At 38.9% G+C, this 23,462-nt stretch overlaps 2 protein-coding genes and 1 pseudogene across 3 annotated transcripts in view; 2 read left to right on the forward strand and 1 right to left on the reverse strand.

The window, feature by feature from the left end:
* P4HA3 (prolyl 4-hydroxylase subunit alpha 3) overlaps nt 1–20,717 on the forward strand; it is a 72,699-nt gene extending 51,982 nt beyond the window's left edge. The window contains exon 14 of the transcript XR_328843.4: nt 20,226–20,717. The gene's annotated coding sequence lies outside the window, so the exon portion shown is untranslated. The remainder of the gene's footprint in view (nt 1–20,225) is intronic.
* The window catches only part of PPME1 (protein phosphatase methylesterase 1), a 50,275-nt gene that overhangs the window by 1,356 nt on the left and 25,457 nt on the right, over nt 1–23,462 (reverse strand). Inside the window, exons 4-14 of one of the 2 annotated variants that reach the window (XM_006073306.4) lie at nt 23,022–23,079; nt 22,522–22,573; nt 17,740–17,894; nt 16,780–16,870; nt 12,644–12,709; nt 8,749–8,872; nt 4,526–4,655; nt 3,680–3,724; nt 1,971–2,035; nt 1,186–1,253; nt 952–1,054 (exon numbers count right to left, since the gene is read on the reverse strand). In XM_006073306.4, coding sequence (XP_006073368.1) covers nt 1,054; nt 1,186–1,253; nt 1,971–2,035; nt 3,680–3,724; nt 4,526–4,655; nt 8,749–8,872; nt 12,644–12,709; nt 16,780–16,870; nt 17,740–17,894; nt 22,522–22,573; nt 23,022–23,079 — 855 coding nt within the window. In that variant the 3' untranslated portion in view covers nt 952–1,053. Of the gene's footprint in view, nt 1–951; nt 1,055–1,185; nt 1,254–1,970; nt 2,036–3,679; nt 3,725–4,525; nt 4,656–8,748; nt 8,873–12,643; nt 12,710–16,779; nt 16,871–17,739; nt 17,895–22,521; nt 22,574–23,021; nt 23,080–23,462 lie in introns of those variants that run through there. The other variant, XM_006073305.4, reaches the window with a different exon arrangement.
* LOC123465015 lies at nt 6,357–8,562 on the forward strand (annotated as a pseudogene).

The following is a 23,462-nucleotide window of genomic DNA, read 5'->3' on the forward strand; positions in this document are numbered from 1 at the left end:
ACACAGGGTGTGCTCTCAATGTATGGCTGATCAGACCACAGATTCAAACGGGCCAGGGCCCCCAGACACTGCTTACTGAGAGAAACTAAGTCTTTATTGTTGATTCCTGGGATCCATCAATGGTCAGCTGCTTGAGGGGTGGTCTGACATCAGGGAATCACTGTGGCTCACTGTACCAGGCCCTGGCATTTTCAGTGCCCACCTTGCTTTGTCATCCAAACCACTTAGGCCCTGGCATTCTGAACTCCGTGATGTAGAAACTGTTTATATTTCTTCAACATTTTTTCTTCAAACTTTCTGAGGGTGGGGAACAAGTTCCCTTGGACCATCATCAGAATTAGAAAAGAGACTTTCCAACTGGCAGGCATGACTCTTCATATGGCCTGTGGGGCTCTGTGAGGATGGGGCCTTCTGCAGCAAAGACTGGGAGCTCCTTGAGGTGGGACCAGAACCATGTGGTTTGGGTCACCATGCCTCTCTTCCTCCTCCTCCTCCACAAAGAAATCTACTGTGTCTCCCAATCCGGCAAAGAGTTTCCCAAGATGAGAGGCATCCTTTTTCCTCTAGACCAGTGGTTCCCAAATGGGAATGACTTTGCCTCCCTTAAGACATTAGGTAAAATCTAGGAACATTTTTGCTTGTCACAACTGTGTGTGTTGAGAGGGTGCTACTGGTTCCTAGTATGCAAAGTCCAGGGATATTGTTCATCATGCTACAGTGCGCAGAACAGCCCCACCAGCACAAAGGATTACCTGCCTCAAATGTTAACAGTGCTGAGGCTGGAAACCCCGCTCCAGATCTCTACACAGCCTCAAGGCCGGCCTCACCTTCCTCAACAGCAGGACAGGAGAAGGCATATAGAATTTTTCTAAGAGCCCGGGAATGGATAATTCCCATCCCAGCCTCCACAGGAAGGGGCATCTCAAGAAAAAGTACACATCACAAAGGGGGTAGGGGACTAGGCACTGTTTAATGTCAGTTTAGCAACAACTCACTGGACCAGAGCACACGGAAAGAACCAACCACGGCTTTGCAGAAACACACACGCTGGGCTCTGTGTTGAGGAGGAAGAAGAAAGGCATGGTGACCTAACCCAGGCAGGGGTAAGGCAGAGATATTTACAACCTTGCAAATATCTCTTTGTTGGGGTACTGCTGGGCTCTTTAAATCTTTGTACTTCCTTACCACTGGAATCCACCGATAGGCTCTGCAAACCTGTGCCGAATCAGGAAAGTGGCAACAGCTTCAGCTACCTGCAGAAAGGAGAGATGTTCCAGGCCATGTTAAGGGTGGCTACGGGGTTCAGCCTTGGAGGTCCTATGGGCTTCTGTTGGAAGTTAAGGCATTATAGTGGACTCATGGTCCTGCAGTTCTGGGAAGCCTGAAAGCAAAAGGACCTGGGTCCTGCAGGGATGGCTCCAGAAAAGTCAAGAGGAATGATGTGAAGGCTTAGTTATCCCCATAGAGTTACAAAGCACTTTTTTCCTACAGGAGGAGCACATATTAATTCCTAACTGCGTGTGTTTTAGGGAGCAGTGTCTACCACAGTTATTCCTTCTTCCATCCGGCTTTTGGGGATAATGGGGAAGTAGAGCTTACAATCTTAACCACAGTGTGTTAGTCGCTCAATCGTGTCCGACTCTTTGTGACCCCATGGAGGAGGCTCCTCTCTCTCCATGGGATTCTCAAAGCAAGAATACTGGAATGGGTTGCTATTCCCTTCTCCATCTTAACCACAGGGCCCTGGGTAAAACAGCAGGGCACCAGTAGCTCCTCAGCCCATACACAGAAAGGCAAGACCAAAAGCAGCTGCCAGGGACAAGTCTGGGGGGCTGGTGGGATTGCATGTGTGTAGGCCCCACAGCAGCTGCTGCAGCAACACAGGCTGACTCAGAGGCTTATGCAGTCTTCTGTGAGATCCACAGTTACTCTCTCAGTGCCCTTTTACAGGCATCCAGCACCAGACTCACCTTGTCTGGAGCATCCTCATGGACTGCGTGGCCACACTGGGGCAGGACCTGCATCTGGAACTTCCCTGGGGAAGATATAAACCAAAGCCACCTCAAGGACTAAAATGGTCCTCTCCTTACCATCTTTGCAGCCTCACAGGTCACGTTAGCAGGCCAGGACCTCCCCATCACCCCACCCCAACAGTCTGGACCCAATTAACAAGCCTGTGAGGAAGATGATAATACTTGACATTGTAACTTTGAGCAAATCATTTCCCTTCACTTCTTCCTTCTGCACCTACTTAATATGCATTTACTTTGGGCCAGACACATAGAAAGAAACAGTTCCTATTTACACTACAGTCTAGTGGGAGAGCAAAACATAAAACTCAGATTTTAATGCAGCATATAGTTCCTAGGCTAACACTAAGCACATGGAACTGGACAAATACAGGAATTGGGTCTTTGCAATAAAACAGGGATCCAGGAAGGCTTCCCACACAGAAAAAGTAACTTACACAAAGAAACGGAGGATGAAATGGTATTTGCTCTTGAGAAGAAAAACTTTGGCATGGTACTCATGAGAGTTAACAATGAGGCTGGAGATGTAAGTGGGGGCCTTATCATTAAGGGATTTGTAAATTAAAGATTTTGAGATTTATTATTACAATAATAAGTTACCATCTGAGTGCTTAACTATGTTCCAGACGGTACGAAACTACTTTTTCATACTGTCCTGTATAACACTGTAAGCTCAAACAAATGTGATCATTTTATTAAGAGATGTAATAAAGGTGTCCTTTATTAAGGACAGAGACGACTGATAAAGCAAGATCTCTAAGGAGACCAAAGAATATGGAACCCATCCCTGGCCATCAAGGCCATGAGACATCCAAGCAGAGATGTCCAGCAGGTTTGATACATGGTCCAGGTCTGGACCTCAGGAGAGAGGTATGAGTCAGAGGTTTAGCTTTGTGAGTTATCAGGGTGTAAATGGGAACCATGAAATTGCCCAGGGAGAGTAAGGAGAAAAGAAGGAAAGTTAGGAACAGAATTTGCTTAAGCCTGAAACCTTGGCCCTGGAGTTGGCATCTTTTTTTCCTATAACCCAAAGTTGCCAATGCCTATTGACTTCACCTTCACCAAGCCTTGCATCTGCACTAAAGCCAAAAGCTTCCATGAAATTGGTTCCACTGCCTCCACAGTCATCTGGTCAACACACCTGAACCTGAGCACATGTCAGTTTCCTACTCATTACACCTCACAATCCCTGTGAGGCTGCCATCAATTTTCTCATTCTACAGATTGAGAAAATTAAAGCTAAGGCAGGTCAAGTAACTTGCCCAGGGTGAAAAAAAATTAGTAGGAAAGCAGCAATACTCAAACACAGTTCTCCCAACCGCAGAGTCTTAGCTTTTACCACCTCATCATGTTGTCTTCTAAACAGAACTTGTATCTTTTTGTATTTGGGTTATCTTGGACCTTTCCCTTTCCTAAGAATTCTAACAATAATAAAAATACTGATCAGTATTCAGAATATCTCCTTTCATAATACATCTGCACACAGTACTTTATAATGCCCCTTTCAAAGACACTGCATCACTTTAATTCTTACAACTCTGAGGTCTGTGTGGTAATATAATTCCCAATTTAGACAGAAAATTTCCACATGACTTTGCCCATTTCTCTGCCCTCAGGGGACCTAGGAATGTAATTTCTTCATAACTTACCTTGCATTTGGCCAATAGTCAGATCTTTATCCAATCTATCAACACCTAGAATAAAATAAGAGAATCCACAAGTAGCTTACTTGAAAAGGCTGTATGAAATAGGTTTTGCTGTTATGAAGTAAAAATTGTTACAAAGTGGTAAACATGATGACCTTCTCAATTCATGTTAATGCCAATCCTAACTTCCTGAGTGTACAGTCTCACCACATGAAGCTTTCGAGGCTGATGTTCCCCATAATCACTTTGCTTGTTTAAGCTGCTTTCTGAAAACAGGCTTTACTTTTTAAATTTCCTTTTTACTCAGAACATCCTTATACGACTCAAGGAGAAGGACTTGGGTTTGACCAGGTACAGAGACCAGGCCAGAATTAGGTCATCCCTGGTGGATGCTCATGCTTAGTTTTGGATTTGTCAAAGGAAGGAGAAAGGGCACAAATGAGTAAGGATGGTATTTCACTTTAGAAGTCGCTACCCATATGGTAAACACTTTTAACAAAGACATAACTGAGATGACAATATACATACACTGCTAGGGACTGAATGGTGTCCCCCCGCAAAATTTATATGATGAAACCCTAATTCACAATGGGACCACATTTGGAGATATGAAGGTAATATGTGGTCACAAAGGTAGGGCCCTCATAAGATAAGATTGGTGCTCTCGCACTCTCTGCCACGTAAGAGCACAGTGAGAAGGTGGTTGTTTGCAAGCCAGTAAGAAAGCTCTCAGCAGAACCTGACAGGCTGGAACCCTTATTTCAGACTTACAGCTTCCAGAATTGTTTAAGCCACCCAGTTTTTGTTATGGCATCCCAGGCTGACTAATACATACACATGCACACTTACCAGCCAGGAGCAGCAATTTAGGAATAGGACAACTAAGAAAGAGATTGGATAAGCCTCGGAACCAGCCATCCCAGTATTTTTCTGTTTTTGCCAGTTCAATTCTCCAAGTGTATGGATGGTCTTTCTTGGTCTGAAGGAGTAAGAGCAAGTTTTGAGTCTCTGAGGGCAATCCCAGGAGGAACAGGAAAAAAACTAGGTCCGTGGGAAAAGGAAAGGGAAAGAAACTAGCACATATTAAGGTCCTACCATGTCCCAGACATTTTAATATACATTTAATCTTTATAACAGCCTTGTGATATAAGTTACTGTTGTACTTGCATGTTTAGATGATTAGAAGTAAACTTTTTACTTTTATTAGTTTCAGTGAACCTAGGAAACTTTCTTAAGATCACAAAGCCAGTAAGCTGGTACAGCCAAGATTGAGCTTCTTATACTCAACTGGCAAAAATAACACATTATCAAAAGAATAACTACAAAAAACACACTGCAGTATGGAAAAATGCTTATGACGTAACATTAAGTGAAAGAAGCAGAGTACAACATGTCATCTAAGTTAGGATTACTACTGGAAAAATATGGTGTGCTTTGAGAAAGAACTAGAAGGGAAAACTGAAAATATGTTGATAAAATATTTTTTCTTATATTTTTATATATGATGATGATACGATGTAAACATGCATGTTAGTGTGTGAGCGTACTCGGTCGTGTCCGACTTTTTGCAACCTCATGGACTATAGCCCACCAGGCTTCTCTGTCCATGGAATTCTCCAGGCAAGAATAGTAGAGTGGGTTGCCGTTTCCTTCTCCATATGTAGGTTTATTTATATAAACAGTAATTTATATATAATTTAAATAGTAATTTAAAAAGGAAATGACCAAATATAACAAAATCTGTTAAACTTCAATATAAAGTAGATGGCACAGAGTATGTGCCTATCAAATACAAGTTGAACAAATAAAATGTTCTCTACACTTCTTTGCATCATGAAAATTTTGAAATATTATAACTGAAATAAGTAACTAGAATACCACATCAACCACAATATGAAAATCTAGAAGTGAACATGAGACAGCATATATTGTGTTAAAGATCACCAGATGGTTAAGATGTTCATGTTACCCAAAGTGATTTGTAGATTTAACACAATCACTTTCAAAATCCCAATGGCATTGTTTGCAAAAATAGAAAAATATATCCTATAATTCAATATGAAATATTAAGGGATTAATATTTATTAATTTATCCATAAAATTCATATGGATATTAAGGGATCCCAAACACCAAAACAATTTTAATAAAGATAAACAAAACTGGAGGACTCATACTCTATTTCAAAATATACTGCAGTTATAGTAATCAAAACAGCACAGTACTGGTATAAAGATAGACAAATAGAGCAATGGAATAAGCTCAAGAGCCCAGAAATAAACCTCGTATATATGGTCAAGTGATCTTTGATAAGGATGCTGAGACCATTCAATGGGGAAATGACAATTTTTTTCAAAAAACAGTGCTGGGGAAACTGAATACCCACATGCAAAAGAATGAAGTTGGACAATATATAAAAATGAACTCAAATGGATTAAAACCTAAATATAATAAGAACCTACAACTATAAAATAAAGTTGTAGGTTCTTATAAACTTTTTAATAAAGCAGTTTTAAAAAAGAGATTTATGCATAAAGAAATATCTCTTGGACAACCAAAATAATGTTTTTCCTTTTTTTTCCTGTATTTTAACCATTATATATTAGAGTCCCCTCATCCCCAATAAAAATGTATAGCTTGTTTTCTTTCACAGAACAGAATGGATGCAACTGACCTCTTATGTATGTCTCAGGGCCATTTCAAACACAACTTTTATACTGTGCTAAACAGAGATGCCCCTAAGAAGCTGTGCCTGGTTTTTTGTGTTGTTGTTGCTACATTTAATTGGCATTACTATCTCCATCATTTTATTTTTCCTTTATTGTGATATCACTGACATACAACATTGTTGAAGGTGTACAACATGTTGATTTGGCACATGTATACACTGCAGTGACTACCACCATAGCGTGGTAACCACCTCTATCATGTCACGTAATTATCATTTATCTGTGGTGGGAACAATTAAGATCTAGTCGCTTAGCAACTCTGTAGTTTATAATACAGTACTGTTGCCTATAATTACTACTGTGCATTAGATTTCCAGGACTTATCCACTAACTGCAAGAAGTTGTGACTATTGGGGTTTCTCTGTGTCCTTCCTCAGGTGGAGACTGTCTAGCTAAGTTCTTCACTGATTGATGTGCCTCAGTTTGTCCTCCTAATGGAACTGCTGGAGTTCATAAAACCCCATATATTAGGGCCTATAACAATGATAAGAAAAAAATGAGTTGCAATTAAAAATCAGAGGATCTGGATGTGTTTTAGCACTAACATTTACAGGTGACCATAGGCAAGTATCTGCATCTGAGTCGCAAAACTGTTAATATTTACAATGCAGAGCCAAAATGAGAACTAGAGATGTTAATGTGAATCATCCAGTATAGATCCTAGCACACAAAAGGGAAAAAGTAACTGACAATTTGTATCCGAGTTTCAAATCTACTAAACACCATTTGATTACCTTGGACAAGTCTTCATCTCTTGAGTCTCAGTTTCTACACTGTTAACATGTGAGAAAAGATCTCTCCTCACCTCACAGACTGTGGGAGAGCAAACTGATCACGCATTATTCATAATTTTGTGAAATCCAAAAAGTTACAAAGTATTATCTTAAGGATGACAAGAAGATCCTCACTAAATTAAAAATACTGTTTTAAACAATGTACTCTCCTCCTTGCTGACATTAGCATCTCCAAATCCAAAGGAATATGTGGTGTACACTGAGTCCATTCCCTGTCATAAGTAAGACAGTCATAATCCATCCCTGAAAGTCTGTGGCTCACACTCACTAATCATTTCTCAGAAAAAGCACCCCTTCCCACAACCATCCTCAAATCAGTTGCTCAGCAAGTTGTCACAGAACACTTACTATGCACACAACCTTAAGCTCTATGTTGAGGGAAATTCATACATAACATCAGTTCCTCTGCTCCAAATACATAGGTTATTTTTTGGGGGAAACAATGCTTGTTATTAGAGGACACTGAACCTGTATTATAGGAATGACTATTAGAAAACCATATATTGTGAGTGTGGCTTAAGAAAATCAGTTATATGACTTGGTCACAACTTCAGAAAAGAAAGTGCTAAGTTGTGTCCTACAGACTCTCAGTGCTATACTGCAGAGGGACTAATATAAACCGAGGTCAGAAAGCTTCCCAAGGAGATACACCCTGAAAGATGGGTAGGATCTGATCAGTTTTGTGTAGACTGGTGGTAGGAAATGGGAGATTTTCTCATGAGATAAACCACAGGAACAGAAGTAGAGGTGAGAAAGGGCCTGATGAGAGAGCAGTTCTCTCTGAGGGTAGGGTAATACTCTACAAAAGGTTCCAATTTGTCAGAGTTATCAAGAAGTGCTTTATGCTTTCAGCCAGAGCCACTATCTTCCAGTAATTTGCCAAAATGACCAACACAAAGAGAAAGAGGAGGGGCAACTGCTACACGTTCTCTAGGCCTTTTTGAAAACATGGAGTTGTTCCTTTGGCCACATACACGCAAATCTACTAAGAGGGTGATATTGTAAATATCAAGGGGATGGGTACTGTTCAAAAAGGAATGCCCCACAAATGTTACCAGAGCAAAACTGGGAGTCTACAGTGTTATCCAGCATGCTATTGGCATCACTGTAAACAAACAAGGGCCAGATTCTTGCCAAGAAAATTAATGTGCGTATGGAGCAATCAGGCACTCTAAGAGCCAAAAGCTTCCTGAAATGTGTGAAGGAAATGATCAGAAAAAGAAGGAAGTCGAAGAGAAAGGGACTTGGGTTCAGCTGAAGCACCAGCCTGCTCCACCCAGAGAAGCACACTTCATAAGGACCAATGGAAAGGAGCGTGAACTCCTGGAGCCCATTCCCTATGAATTCATGGCATTTTGGGTATAAAAATAAAGACCTGGATTGTAAAAAGAAAAAAGAAGTGCTTTATATCTTATAGTTAATCTAAGTATCTATTATGATAGTATCTTTGTCCCTTAAAATATCTAATGATGGACAAAAAGAACAATGTCACCTTCCTTTCCCCACCTTACACACTATCCCATCCTTCTAAGAATACTAACTTTCACTCACCTCCATGTCATCTTCCTTTTTCCTCTTGTTTACTGACTCACTTCCTTCTTCGTCTTCTTCTTCTTCCTCTATGATTCCTTCCACTATAGACTTTGAGCCTTCTGGACTTGTAATTCCTTCACACCTAGGTATTAAAAAGAAAAAAAAAAGTGCTATCACACACCTCTCTTCTACACACAAATTACCTTAGAGAAGCTATTTATGGGTTTTTATAATCAAATACTAGTTAAAATTTAACAATGCTCCGGGAGGAGGGTGTGAAAAATGTGCATTTAAAAGTGTACAAAAGTGGAAGGTCATGGCCAACATTTCACTATACTCCAAGGGCTGGTTTCTGGTTCTTGCACCGATGAATGTTCTGTCACTCAGTCGCGTCCAACTCTTTGTGACCCCAAGCACTGTGACCTGCCAATCCATGATCCACAATCCATGGTCCATGGGGTTCTCCAAGCAAGAACACTGGAGTGGGTTGCCATTTCCTTCTCCAGGGGATCTTCCCCACCCAGCGATTGAACCCAGGTCTCCTGCATTGCAGGCGGATGCTTTACCGTCTGAGCTACTACTGATCCACAGAAGGTAGTAACCATTTCCTGAGGCATGGTGACAAGAGTTTTATTGGCATTATCTTATATAATCCTCATAGCAATCCCCTAAAATAGCTCTGAAGAGCTAAAAAATTGTCCAGGATCATTTAGCTCATGAGTGGATGAGGCTGGGAGGCAGATCCAGGCCCAGTTAACTCTAAAGCATGGTGCTTTTCTACTGTACCCTGTTTATAGTACAACAAGGCTGGAACAGATTGGTAAAAGACCCCCCCTTTTAATTAGCTGACAGAAACTGGCAATTACAATAACCAGGGCCAGATAAACCTTAGAGATTACTGCATCTGATCCAACCAATTATTGTTGTTTTGCATCTAAAAATAATATCTCTTTTATTTTATATAATTAGGTAGAAAAATTATTACAGGAACAGCTGGTACCATAATTTCTTTTAAAGAGAACTCGTTGAACAAAAATACATTGACAGGTGTTAAAAGTAAAACCTCAAGAGCCTAGGTAGCAGCTAGGGCCAAGGTCTGTTCTTCATGATAATCTATCATTTTGCCCTTGAAAAAGGAGAAAGAAGGGAGACGAGGAGAGAGAACAAGCAAGATAAAGAGAGACTGGGACAAATTGAAGGGTCAGTCAAACTTTGGTTGTAGATTTTTTAAGAATGGTAACTTCTGTCTTCTCTACCAAACCTTCAGTGATGTGTATGTTCACAAGTACTTTGTTAAGTGGGGGTTTTCTTAGGAACTTGAGGTGTCAAGTTTCACAATTAGGTCAAAGTATTAATGAAACAATATGTGCTTTGGGCTTCCACAGCAGTAAATTGGGAGGTTCAGGGGAATTACACCTAGATCAAGAAGGGCAGGAAGGTTCCAGTGGGCATCTAAGTGACAATTAAAACACAGATTCTTACACACATAGTTTTACATATTTAGAGAAAACATCACTTGAAGTAAAAATGTAAAGATAACTGAACTACCTGAATACAAACCATGTAACTCTTCACTGCTTAAACAAATCAGATCTCAAAATATTCAAGCATTGAAAAATGAGCAGTCTCACAGCTTATTTAAAGCCTCTGCATTGTGCCTGCCAGATATTACTACTCAAACTGCTCTTTTGGATATAAAATCCATCATGTAGGCCTTAAAGTCAAATACATAGGAGTTTGAGTTCTAAGAATATGAGTTCTATCATTCATTAGCTATGTGATCCTGGGAAAGTCACTTTACCTTTCTGAACTTCCATTTCCCCCCATATAAAAGAGTTACCTTGAAGAGGTATTGTAAGGATTAAATGAGGTAGTGCAAATGAATGAATGAAATGAATGAATGAATCCAGGTAGTTATCATCAATGGCCACTAATATTCAAAAAAAAAAAAAAAGATAACCAGACATTATGCGCTTCCTGATAGCAGTACACGACATCATCTATAGCTATTGCTGTTTAGTTGCACTCTATTGTGACCCCATGGACTGTAGCCCACCAGGCTCCTCTGTCCATGGTATTTCCTAGGCAAGAATACTGGAAAGGGTTGCCATTTCTTTCTCCAGGGGATCTTCCCAACCCAGGGATTGAACCCAAGCCTCTGGTACACATCTCCTGCGTTGCAGGCGGATTCTTTGTGAACTAATAAAAAACCAAAATAACAACAAACGAACCTGAATTTGATCAAACCTGTGACCTAACAATTTACAGAAAATACAAGGAATAAAAAAAAAAAAAGAAAATACAAGGAATAAAGGAACATGTTAAATTACACCTTAAGGAATCAATCAGCAAATCCAGATTGTGGGAGATTCTACAGAGCAACCAACCAGGTTTCCTCAACAAATAAACTGCCAGGGGGGAAAAAAAGACAGACAGAAGGGTAGCCTATAGATTAAAAGATACTTAAGAGATTTACCAATCAATTGCTATGTATAAATTCCTATTATAGTTCTGGTTTGAACTAAAAAAAAAATTAAGACAATCAGATAAGTAGATACTAAAGACATCTGATGATATTAAGGAATTGTTAATTTTTTTAGGTGTGATATTGGTCTTATGACTGTGCTTAAAGTGTCCTTACCTTTTAGAGCATACTAAAATTTTGCAAAGGAAATTATATCTGCAATTTTTTTCAAAATATTTTGTCCTTAGGGGAAATAAATAGGGGCACAGATGAAACATGAGTTCATAACTGTTGAAGATGGGCAATGGGTACATTGAGATCATTCTATTATTCTATTTGTGTATGTTTGAGAATTTTCCATTATACAAGGTTTTAAAATTACACAGTGTATATAAAATGCCTTGCACAATGCCTGGCAAAGAGCAGGCATTTAATAATGCCATTATCATTTTCATCCACCTTTGTACTCCCTGTCTGTCCTGGTGGGCAACCTTTTCCCAATTCACCTGAAGTTTATTTTGTGACTACACAGCAATACCCAGGACTCATGTAACCCTATCTGGGAGGATCAACTGGGCTAAATAATCTTTCGAAGTCAAGTGTTAGTTGCTCAGTCATGCCCAACTCTCTGATCCCATGGACTATAGCCCGCCCAGCTCTTCTCTGTCCATGGAATTCTCCAGGCAAGAATACTAGAGTGGGTTGTCATTTCCTTCTCCAGGGGATCTCCCCAACCCAGGGACCAAACCCAGGTCTCCCACATTGCAGGCAGATTCTTTACCATCTGAGACACCAGGGAAGTTAAATAATAAATAATCTTAGCTCACCCTTAAAATCTGACTTTCACTCAGGCTGTGCCAAAGCTTTTTATAACGTGATTTCCTCACAACCAAGTTTGGCTTAGAAGGAGGCTGTTACCAGAATGAAACCATGGCTGCCAGCACCAGAGTGAACGCTAATGTCCTTTCTCTGGTATTCTTCATCTTTCAACACCTATAGTTATGCTAATAAGGTAATCCATTATTATACAGAACAGGGGTCCCCAATCTCCAGGACCTAATGCCTGATGATCTGAGGTGGAGCTGATGTAATAATAATAGAAATAAAGTACATAATAAGTGTAATGTGCTTGAATAATCTCCAAACCATGCCCCCCCTGCCCCCCAGTCCATGGAAAAATTGTCTTCCATGAAACCAGTCCTTGGTGCCAAAAAGGTTGGAGACCACTGATATAGAAGACATTATTTGGCTTTGTGATTTCTGCAAAAAATAAAAAAAGAAGAGAAAATCTATACAACTGGCCAAACTGAGTTCTCTTATAAAAATTATCTAAAATAATGAAGGTATTCACCAACATGGTAGAATAGATGTATGACCAAAAAAGCAACCTGTAATTCCTCATTATGTTTCAGCCTCTAACCAGTGCAAGGGGGAAAAAATAAAACCTACTGTTTGACTTGGCCAACCATTGAGACACGGGCAGACTCCAGATTTCGAATCTGGCCACTCTTCACACTAGAAAAGTGAGACAGGAGAAAGAAGGTTATTCATCTTTATCTTATCATATCAGCAGGGTCAAATCAACAATTTTGAAATTCTGTGGGAGCTACTAAAAAGGTGCAGTTATCAATGTAGCTTACTATGGAGATTACCACTACTTCCCATTTCGTTATTATGGTGATAAGCCAAGCAGTAAAAATTAAGGCACTGAAATCACTTAAGTCCTGGCAATATTTACCAAGAGGTAGATACCATATCCCATGCCTGAGCTCAAGAAGCACATAATTTAGTGGGGAGAAAGAAATGAAACAAATAATTTTAATAGAGTAAGGTTCCAATGAACCTCATTTATTTTGAATGAAGTCAGAGAAAACTTCCCAAAGTCTTGCCTAAACTGAGGACTTAGGATAAGTGGAAGATAAAAGAGGGTAGTCAGAGTAAAATAGGCAGACGGCACACTGTGAACGAACGTACTGTGATGTGAAAAAATCAGTAGGATGACGATCTTAGAGGGAAGAGAGCGAGGAGGAGCAGAGGAGATAACAGGAGAGTGTGACAGAGCAGGACAGGCAGGGGTTAGCTTCTGGAGGGTCTTACATGCCATGATATAGAGGCTTAGGAGCTCAAACTCTATAAATAGAATAGTCTTCTCGGAGTTGACTAAGGGCCAAGAAAATGACTGCCTGTCCCAGGGGACCTGAAAACATTGCCTGAAGCCAGCTAGCAGAACACATTTCTTTAAATCTCATTTTTTAGCTTAAAAAAAAAAAAATCACATAAAATTCTATACTGTAACCCCCTTTAGATAATGACTTTGTTTCTTATTTTAATGATAAAAAGAAGCAATCAGAATTACTATTTCATTTTTCCACCACCAACTGAATCTACAAATCCACCCGTATTATAATCATATACTCTACCTTGAAGAGTACTGAATATATGAAGTTATCTCTGTTTCTATTCAAGCCCAACAGTTGGGCACTGGTTCAATCCTCTTTTGTTCATGAAGATCTTGTTCCTTTACTCATCCTGTCTCTTATCTGTCTTATTTTTTCCCTCTAGTAGATATTACATAAAACATCTAGTGGATATTATAAAACATCCTTTAAAAACATCTTCAACCCCACATTCACTTCTAGATACTACCTTACTTCTCTGATCTTCTATCTCAAAAAAGTTATCTTACTTGCTTTCTCCACTGTCACCTCACATCCTTTCCTCAACCAACATCCCCAACATACATCAGCTTTTTATCTCCTACTTACTTTCAGAGATTTCCTTTGTCAAGGTCACCTTCATCAGGCCGATCCTAATGGTCATTTCTTAGTCTTGACCTCACTTGATCTCTCAGCAGCATTTGACAAAGATCATTTCTTCTTCCATGAGAGAGCTAACACTCTCTTGCTTTCCTTCTATCTCACCAACTGTGCCTTTTCAGTTTATTTTGATGGATATTGCTTTCGTTCCCAAGCTCTAAATACTGTATGTAGCGTATTCCAAAGCTCAGTACTTGGATCTTTTTTCTATCAACTAAATGACTGCATTCAATCTTTGCCTTTTTTTTTTTTTTGCATATTCAAAGAGAATATTTTTATTTGACCATGTGAATAAAAGTCCTGATTCCTGCCCCTTGCTGCTGCTGCTAAGTCACTTCAGTCGTATCCGACTCTGTGTGACCCCATAGACGACAGCCCATCAGGCTCCCCCGTCCCTGGGATTCTCCAGGCAAGAACACTGGAGTGGGTTGCCATTTCCTTCTCCAATGCATGAAAGTGAAAAGTGAAAGTGAAGTCGCTCAGTTGTGTCCGACCCTCAGTGACCCCATTGATTGCAGCCTACCAGGCTCCTCCGTCCATGGGATTTTCCAGGCAAGAGTACTGGAGTGGGGTGCCATTGCCTTCTCCGTGCCTGCCCTCAAATCTGCTGCTCTTTGTCTCTATCATTCATCAATTGTTGGGTTAAAAACCTAGTAGTCATCCTTGAATGCTGCATCTCTCCTCACCTGCTCTCCCAACACACAATCCATAAGGCAATCCTGTCAGTCTACTTCAAAATACATTCCAAATATGACCATATAACTTCCTCTGTTGCCATCACAGTCTATGCTGACCAGCATTACTCTCTTCTACAATTGTTTCCTAACCAATTTCTCACTTTTGTTATCACCCTTCCTCCTCAACTGCTTCCCCTATTCTGCTTTCCTCAAAGCATCTAGGTGGTAGAACCAAGATCCAAATCCATTTCTGACTTCAAAGCCCAAGCTTTTAATGACTACACCCTACTGCCTCTTATTTGCATGACCAAGAGAACAAAAGCAGAAATTCACTTTGCTTTAAATCTTTACTGGATTAAATAGATTGGTCTTGTATTTCAACATCTTGTCCCCACCTCAAATCTGGAATAACCAAAATGGCCATGAGTCATAAACTATTCAGATATCCCTCAGACACAAAATAAAATTACCAAAAAGCCGGTAGTATTCTTTCTGATTCTTACGCTCAAAAGATATCTAAAAATCAGTGGCTCTCATAGAACCCAGAACATTTTAACATTCAACAAACAGAATGCTTATTCTATCCCACATCTGACACTAGAATCAAGACTCTGTCTCCCCTTAAGAGAAGGTGCACTATGACCCTCAGACTGGTTTGGGTACTTGTCTTCTGTACCTCCTTCGTTGTGTTGTATTTATATAATTACTTGTATGTATTCCAGTTTTTTGATGAAAGGAACTAAGCCTAATTCATCCCCAGTTCTTAGATCAGGTACTGATACATCTCAGGTACCTGAAAAAAAAAGTGTTAACTGAATAAATTTTAAAAGCTATCTGTGATAACTTTTTCACTGGTTGTTACTAGGGAGGCAGGCAGGGCCCAAGGTACATGTTGAGCTAGTAGCAGTTGCATTCTCAGTGTGGCTGCTTAAGCCATCTTTGGTACTCCCAAGACAGCATCTTACATCATGGTAGTAAACAGGGGAGGCAAAAGCAACCGTATCAAACACAAACATCATTCTGGCAAGCCACATTTGGCATGAGATCCTCTGTCCTAGGAGGAATCCCTAAGATACATTTGCCAGGTTCTTAATTCTCACTACATATCTCTGACTCAGTAAATAGATACATTCTGCCTGCTAAAGCCACCTGCAGTATGGTATATGTTATATGAAAGTACAAAAGAAATAGAGAATAGCTTCTGATCTTATGATGCAGAAGAGCATTAAGACAGAAATAAAAATTAACAATATAAGCATGTCCCTTAAAGAAGGATTAGAAGACTTAGGGGTAAACAGTACAATGTAATATAGACTTGAAGGTTTTAGCAATTTTGCTGATGGAATGACCGGGGTGGTTTGGAGGAGTTATAGGAAGTGTTCTGAAGAGGGGACTAGAAATGGATTTTGAGAATAGGTAGGAAAAAAGGATATCGAAGATGTTTTATCCCAAAACTGATCTCTGTAGGGGAGGGACAGTGTTTTACTCGTCTTTGCATCATTACCCTTTAGCACAAAGTGTTCAATAAATATGTGTTTAATAAATGGTCAAATAATTTATTGAATTAGTGAATAAATTAATGACTGAACAGCCTTTACTTAAGTGGAAACCACAGCCAATTCTATCAGTAATTTCTATGAAAACTATTTAGCAAAGGGTTTTTATTTAGGCCAAATGCAAATAAAAACCGAGAAGGGAACCTACAGCCATCTGTTTCTCCACCTTCTCTGGAACAGAGAAAGTGAATCTAGAATCATGGCACATCAGAGGTGCAAAAGGCCTTACAGTCTCATTTAGTCCAAAATCTCACCTTAGCGATGGGAACAGCTAGACAGCAGATAATCTCTAATTGTTAAGATTCTAGGAGGTACTATAGTATATTAGAAAAAGGATGGGTTTTAGACAACTGAGCCAAGTCCAAAACGTTTATTTTTTAAAACTGCTCTTTATGTAAATGTTTCCATACATGATATTACAACAAAGCTAAGGCTTGGAAACTGAACCATTCCCTTCAACTTGGTGCTTGAGCTGATGAAAAAGAAAAGCTAAAACCTAACATTTAAAATATAGATTATATAAATTTGTGGGTTACCTCCATTCAATGGCATTCTCCAGAGACTTGAAGGTTTTAGGACGACCACGTAAGAAATTCTGCATGCTATTAAGTGCATCCATGGCTGTACCTAGATGTTAAACAAAAAATTTTAACCACAGTACTTAACATATTCTGAGTCAACATAACTTAGAGTCAACTATATACTATGTATCTCCCCTCAATGACAGAATTAAGTGACCATGGAGGGAAAAAGCAGTTTAAGAAAGTTCAGAAGACTAATGTGATTGCCTCCTTCTAAGATGTCCTCCAGTGATTTTTGCCTCCTGGTATTCAGTAGTCCCTCCACATTGAATAGAGCTAACTTATACAAGCAATAGTGTGACTTCTGAGGCTGGATCAGAAAAAACATGGTAGTTTCTTTTTAAACAGTAAATAAAACTATGGGATGTACATACAATTGAAATATTATGCAGCCATAAACGATGTTTATGTAGAGTTTCTCATGGTATGTAAAATGACTATATAATGTGAGGTGTGGACAAAATGAGTGAAGGTGTGAAAAGTACAAACTTCCACTAATAAAATAAGTAAGTCCTAGGTATGTAATGTATAGCATGGTGATTATAGTTAATAATACCATACTGCATATGTGAAAGTTGCTAAGATCTTATAAGTTCTCATCACACACACACACACAAATCTGTAACTTTGTGTGATGACATATGTTAACTAGATATATTATGGTGATAATTTCACAATATACACATATAACAAGCCATGATGATGTACATTTGAAAAGTTACATGTCAATTATATCTAAATAAAAAAATACTTGGAACGCTTTTGCTACAAAATAACATTTAAAAAAAAAGATACAAAAGACAGAGGGACATACTTCAAGATGAAAGTCAACAATAAATAAAGATAACAATAATCTACCATGGATATCTTTAATAAGTCAAAGATTTTGATTTAGTCAGCACTAAGAAAACTCACCTTCCACAACATCAATCATGCACAGACCCAAGAGGCTTGGCACCAGGCTGGACGATGCTGTGTGGACTGCAATAGCACCGCCCATGCTATGTCCAATGAGCATAATTGGAGGAGGGAGGTCCCCATACATGGCTTCAACCACATTGCCAACATCTCTGCAGAGAAGAGAAGGAAGTCAAGCATGGAATATTAGTAACAACATTGTAAAAATAGTTTTCTTTCCTAATTCTCTCCTTTGGTCTGTAACTAATAATCCCAGGACTGTAAAGGTCTAATAGACCATCTTGTAAATGTACCTAAGTAAACCTCCTAATACAGTCCCCAATACCTATAGAAGAAGAGCTAAGAACCAAAACTTTGATTTCCCTTTACATCACACTTTCACTGTTCCACACATTTAGTACAATTACATACATATCTATCTTTATTTTAAACCTAAAATAAGCCTGAAACTCTGAACAAATCATTCAACTGCTCTATGCCTCAGTTTCCTATCCATGAAATAGGAAAACAATTTTTTTAAGCATTATAATGTAGCGGTTCAACATCAACTGCAAGATGAACTACAGACCTAGTTTATTTTTTACTGTGTGAACTTGGCTACTTAATCTCTTAAGAGTTTCAACATCTATAAAACGAAGATAAGAATATCAATTACTATTCTGGATTGCTCTGAGGATTACTGAGACACTCAGTGGTGAAAAGAGTACTTTCATCACTTTACTTTGAAAAGAGTAAGGTGTTATACAAATATTAATTATTATTTACAATTTGTCATGTAAATTTACTTGAAGTATGAACGCAAACTTAGTGTTCTGAGAAACCAGAAAAATGTTCAGAGCTAATTTTTACTGGCTTCTGTTCTAGTCTTTAATTATGAGTGAATCTATTTAACAAAGTCAAACCCCAAAGCTTTGAAAAGGAGAAGTAAAGCAGAAACGTTGGTTTTCATTCGTGTATGGGCCTTCTTTGCTATAGGTGTGTTTCTAGAGACCACTGGCTCTACTGTCTTCTGGGAATGAGTCAGTCAGGCAACTTCAAGCCGTTTTGTCTTGCTGAATGTCACTACATACCTCAGGCACTCACGCACTGTCAGCCATATAGCAGCTGTGAATGCAGGGACACAGTCTTTCAAATATGGTTCTCCACAGTATTCAGAATGGCAAAAATAAATGTTATTATTTCTGAAGGAATTAATCTTAAAAATCTCATACAACAATTATAGATATGAATAGGATAGTTGCAATATCTACAGATAATGTGAATGAGAAATAAGCAGGCCACTCAATTCTATAAGCAAAACCAAATAATTTTTAATATTCCCTCAGAGTTAAATTTAAGGCTTAAAGTTTTGGTTTGTTAAGTATAATGAGTAAAAAAAAAGGATGCTATGAAAGATTATTTAGTTAGTAACTGGATATACAATTTTGGTAGATGTTATCTAGGGGCATCCTGTCATATTTATTAATACTAGTTCATTTCCTGAGAAGCAGTATAGCGTATCGCAGACATAACAGAAAATGGAGTATCAGAGTAAGCTGAGCTCGAATCTTGGCTCTTCTACTTTCAGTGGAGTTTCACTTTACATAGAGTTTAGGTTCTAAGTTGATGTGAAAGGCAAAAACCATGCTGTCAGGGCTACTTGAAAACCCACCAACTGCCCATTAAAATGCCCATTTTAAGATTTTTGTTTCACAGAGTGATTGAATTCAGAAACAATGTTTTATTGCTTCACCTATTTCAGCAACAATCCAACTTGTTGACTCTTCTGATTCTTGGTAATTATCTTCAGTTCCTACAGAAGGTTTTAATCATTTATTTTCTTTTGAACTTTTTGTGTGAGTTATCAACTTATTATCTCTTAGCTCTTATTCACCTTTTACATGTTCTGCAATAACTGGATGAGGCCTTTAAATATTTTTCCTTTGCTAGCTGGCAAGATGTCAAGCTATGCCAGTAGAGGGCAAAGGAGAGATACTGCAGAAAGAGAGGGTTTTGTCCCTGGTGTGCACTGACTCCACAAGCTCCTGTAGCTTGTCTAGCTTCCAGGACCTGTAGCACACACAGCTTTTCCAGTGACCAGCTCTTGCAACACAGGTTTCTCCAAACACTCCATCCCCCCATCCCTAATGTTCTTTTATTCTCCCTAGATTTTTGAAGTATAATTGGTATATAAAAACAGTACATAATTAATGTATACAATTTGGTAAGTATACACTCCTGTTATCATCACCATGATCAACTCCTGTTATCATCACCATGATCAACTCCTGTTATCATCACCATGATCAAGGGAATCAACACATCCATCACCTTCAAGATTCCTTGTGCTTCTCATGTGTGTGTGTGTGTGTGTGTGTGTGTGTGCGCGCGCGCGTGCGCGTGCACACATATGCATGGTAAAAAGACTTTACATGAGAGCTACCCTCCTAACAAACTTCTAAGTGCACAGCATCATTAACTATAGGCATTATGTTATACTGCAGATCTCTGGAACCATCCCCGGTAATTTTGCTGCAGAGTGCCGCTGGTGAGACAACTCCATGTGAACAGCTTCCCCTGAACCCGAAAGGGCAGATTTCTGGCAAGTTCTGCCAACAAAGCATCAAAGTGACTTCTACACCTTCAGTAAGCCATCGTTAGTGCCCTCTCCAACAAGGGGATCTCAATCGTTTCCACTCAGGTGCTGTCTCAGTCTGAGGGGAAATAGGAAGTGGCTGCTTCTTACATCTGCTATTTCTAGTCTTTCCTTCTCTTTTTCAAACCTGTTCCCAGCTTTACAGAGATGTAACTGATAGATAAAATTATAATATATTTAAAAAGTGTACAATGTGATGATTTGACATGTATACACTGGGACACTGATTCCCATAATCAACTTAATTAACCCTATATTCTTTAGAGCTCTTATGTTTTACTAGCCAATTCCTCATTACTCCAATCCCCTGTTATAATTAATAAATCTTTATATTAAGCTTTCCTTGTTTATTACTATCTGATTTCTCTGATTGTCCCAGATTCATACATGATTAGGCAATATTTCCTTAAGGTCATCATCAATTCTTTAATTTCTTCTTGAATGTCAGTCAAGTTATCACATCCTTGTCTGGCTGCCTGGCCACTTAGATGATGTATTTCACTTTTTTGACCCCCTTAAAAATCAACTGAAAATCTTTCTATGGGTATTACTTGCTTGATTATTTCAGGCATTACTGTTCTCACATTACAAAGAAAAAAATGAGGGAGCAGATTCTTGGCTCTCCTTTCATGGTTTCTCAGGCACATGATTATTGAGTGGAATGGTTCTCACACATTGTTATTTCTCTCTCTTTGCCAAGGACTATGGTTGAATGATCACAGTTCAGGTCCATTAACTATGTGACCTCACATGGTTAGTTACTGTGCCAATTTCCTCATTGATAAAAAGGTTAGTTTTACACTATGGATTAAAACAAATAATTTATTCTAAATAAAATTTTAATTTACACTTAATAAAGCCTGGAAGATAGAAATCACATAAAAAACATCTACTATAATGATACAATTTTGGCCACATGAATTTGGGTTCTGAAGGAAAAACAGAACTTATATCCAGATTCAACTTTACTTATATCCAGATTCAAGCTACTAAAGTAAGAAGGGACAAGGTATTTTTGGTGCCAAAAAGATACTTGAGAGAGCATGCATTAAACACATGAGAGCGCACATATTAAAAGCAAGGTAGCTTGAAAAAGCCTGTTTACAAAATAGAATGTTGTATGTGTATGTACTCAGTCGTGTCCGCCTCTTTGTGACCCTATGGACTGCAGCCCACCAGGCTCCTCTGTCCATAGAACGTTCCAGGCAAGAATACTGGAGTGGGTTGCCATTTCCTACTCTAGGGGAACTTCCCAACCCAGGGATCAAACTCATGTTTCCTGCATTGGCAGGCAGACACTTTACCACTGAGCTACCAGGGAAGCCCATACAATACAGAATAGTGGTTCCCAGATACCAGTCATGGGACTGGCTGCATCAGATTCCTTTATAGAAATTTATCAAAATATAAATGCCCAGGCCCACGGGTAGAAGCATGAATTCAAGAGCTGTGAGGCAGGGCTGAATGATCTGTACTTTAAATCATTTCTCAGATAATTCTGATGAATGGCCAGGTTTGAGAGCCACTGTAGGTGCTATGGGAAAAGGCAATGGCACCCCATTCCAGTACTGTTGCCTGGAACATCCCATAGATGGAGGAGCCTGGTAGGCTGCAGTTCATGGGGTCGCACAGAGTCGGACACGATGGAAGCGACTTAGCAGCAGCAGTAGGTGCTATACTCCTCTTTTACTTTGCGGTCCAAGGTATAATCACTTATCCTTTAATACCTTGTTCCCATCTTACTATAAAGCTGGAAAAAGCATGTGGGCAGGATATCAGAAGAACATCTCAGAGGGCATTTTGTAAACAACTATTTTTCAAGTTTGGGTCCCCAGTAGATATTCAGATTCTATTCAACTCTGTGAACAGAAGGAAACTTTTCAAAAGCTAACACAGACTAAACTGTTCCCTGAAGAATTTTCAGGGCATCATTTTAAATGATGACCATCATATTGAATATACCAAGAAACCAGAGGTTTCTTTCAATATTAAATAGTAAAGAAACACCAGATATAGAGGGAAAAAAAAGAAGTAAAATGTTCTGTTATTTATTGTTCAACAATCTCACCAGGAGAGCCATAACGATATATTATTATTTATGGTAGCAATGTAAGCCAGGTGATTGTATAAACAGTATTACTTACTTTGCCATTGTTTCTGCAGACAGGTCTTCAGAATTCCTGACTTTTGTTTCACCTAAAAAGAAAATATTTTAAAAATAAAATTCCCAAGGAGATAAATGATAAAATCAAGAGTACTGTCTTCCAAAAATCTCACTTTAGGATAATGAAATGGGGACTTTATAATTGTACATGATAGGCACAGCAAGGATTTTCTATTACAGACATATCTTTATGAAGGATAATTACAGTAGCAAAGAAGGAGGATAATTACAGTGGCAGGTATTTCCACATTCCTTATACACCACCCGCATTGGAATTTGGTTACATTAGCAGACATTTTCTCAACAAGATATATATGTGTGTGAATTTATAAAATATTTGTGAAAACTATAAGCTAGGATTTCCCTCAAAATGCCCAAATGGAAATGACCAGACCCAGTGAACTTTTTAATACTTTACACTATTCAAAAGGGTTGGCAAATGTGTCATTGAGTCAGTGAGTAATTAAGAACTTCACTCACCATGACCTCGAAGATCCAAAGCCACAATCCTACACTGAACTCTACTAATGATTGCTGCCTATAGGAGGAAAAGGAAAAGTATTAAGATACATCAAGGTTAGCAAATCTTTCCCCATTACCAATGATAACTTTGTTGGGTGAACTGCCATCAGAAATAAAGGATCCCAAGAAAATAAAAGGAATTCCCCTTTAAAGAAAATATTTAATAAAACTAATGACTCTGTTTTTTTGATACACATTCTGGCTCTATCCCAACTTCAAAATATGAAATCACTCTTTAAAATTTAACTCTTCCTAGCTTTCCATGAAACAGAATAAACACCTCTAAGCAAAGCCCCTCTGAACTCTGCTATCACCTATGATTTTCATCCACACTCACTGGTTATCTTTTCCCTATTCTAGAAGGGAAATTCTCTAGGTAAGAACTGTGAGTCAGTCTGT

This window comes from Bubalus bubalis, chromosome 16 (genome assembly GCF_019923935.1).
Source record: "Bubalus bubalis isolate 160015118507 breed Murrah chromosome 16, NDDB_SH_1, whole genome shotgun sequence".
Taxonomy (NCBI): Eukaryota; Metazoa; Chordata; class Mammalia; order Artiodactyla; family Bovidae; genus Bubalus; species Bubalus bubalis.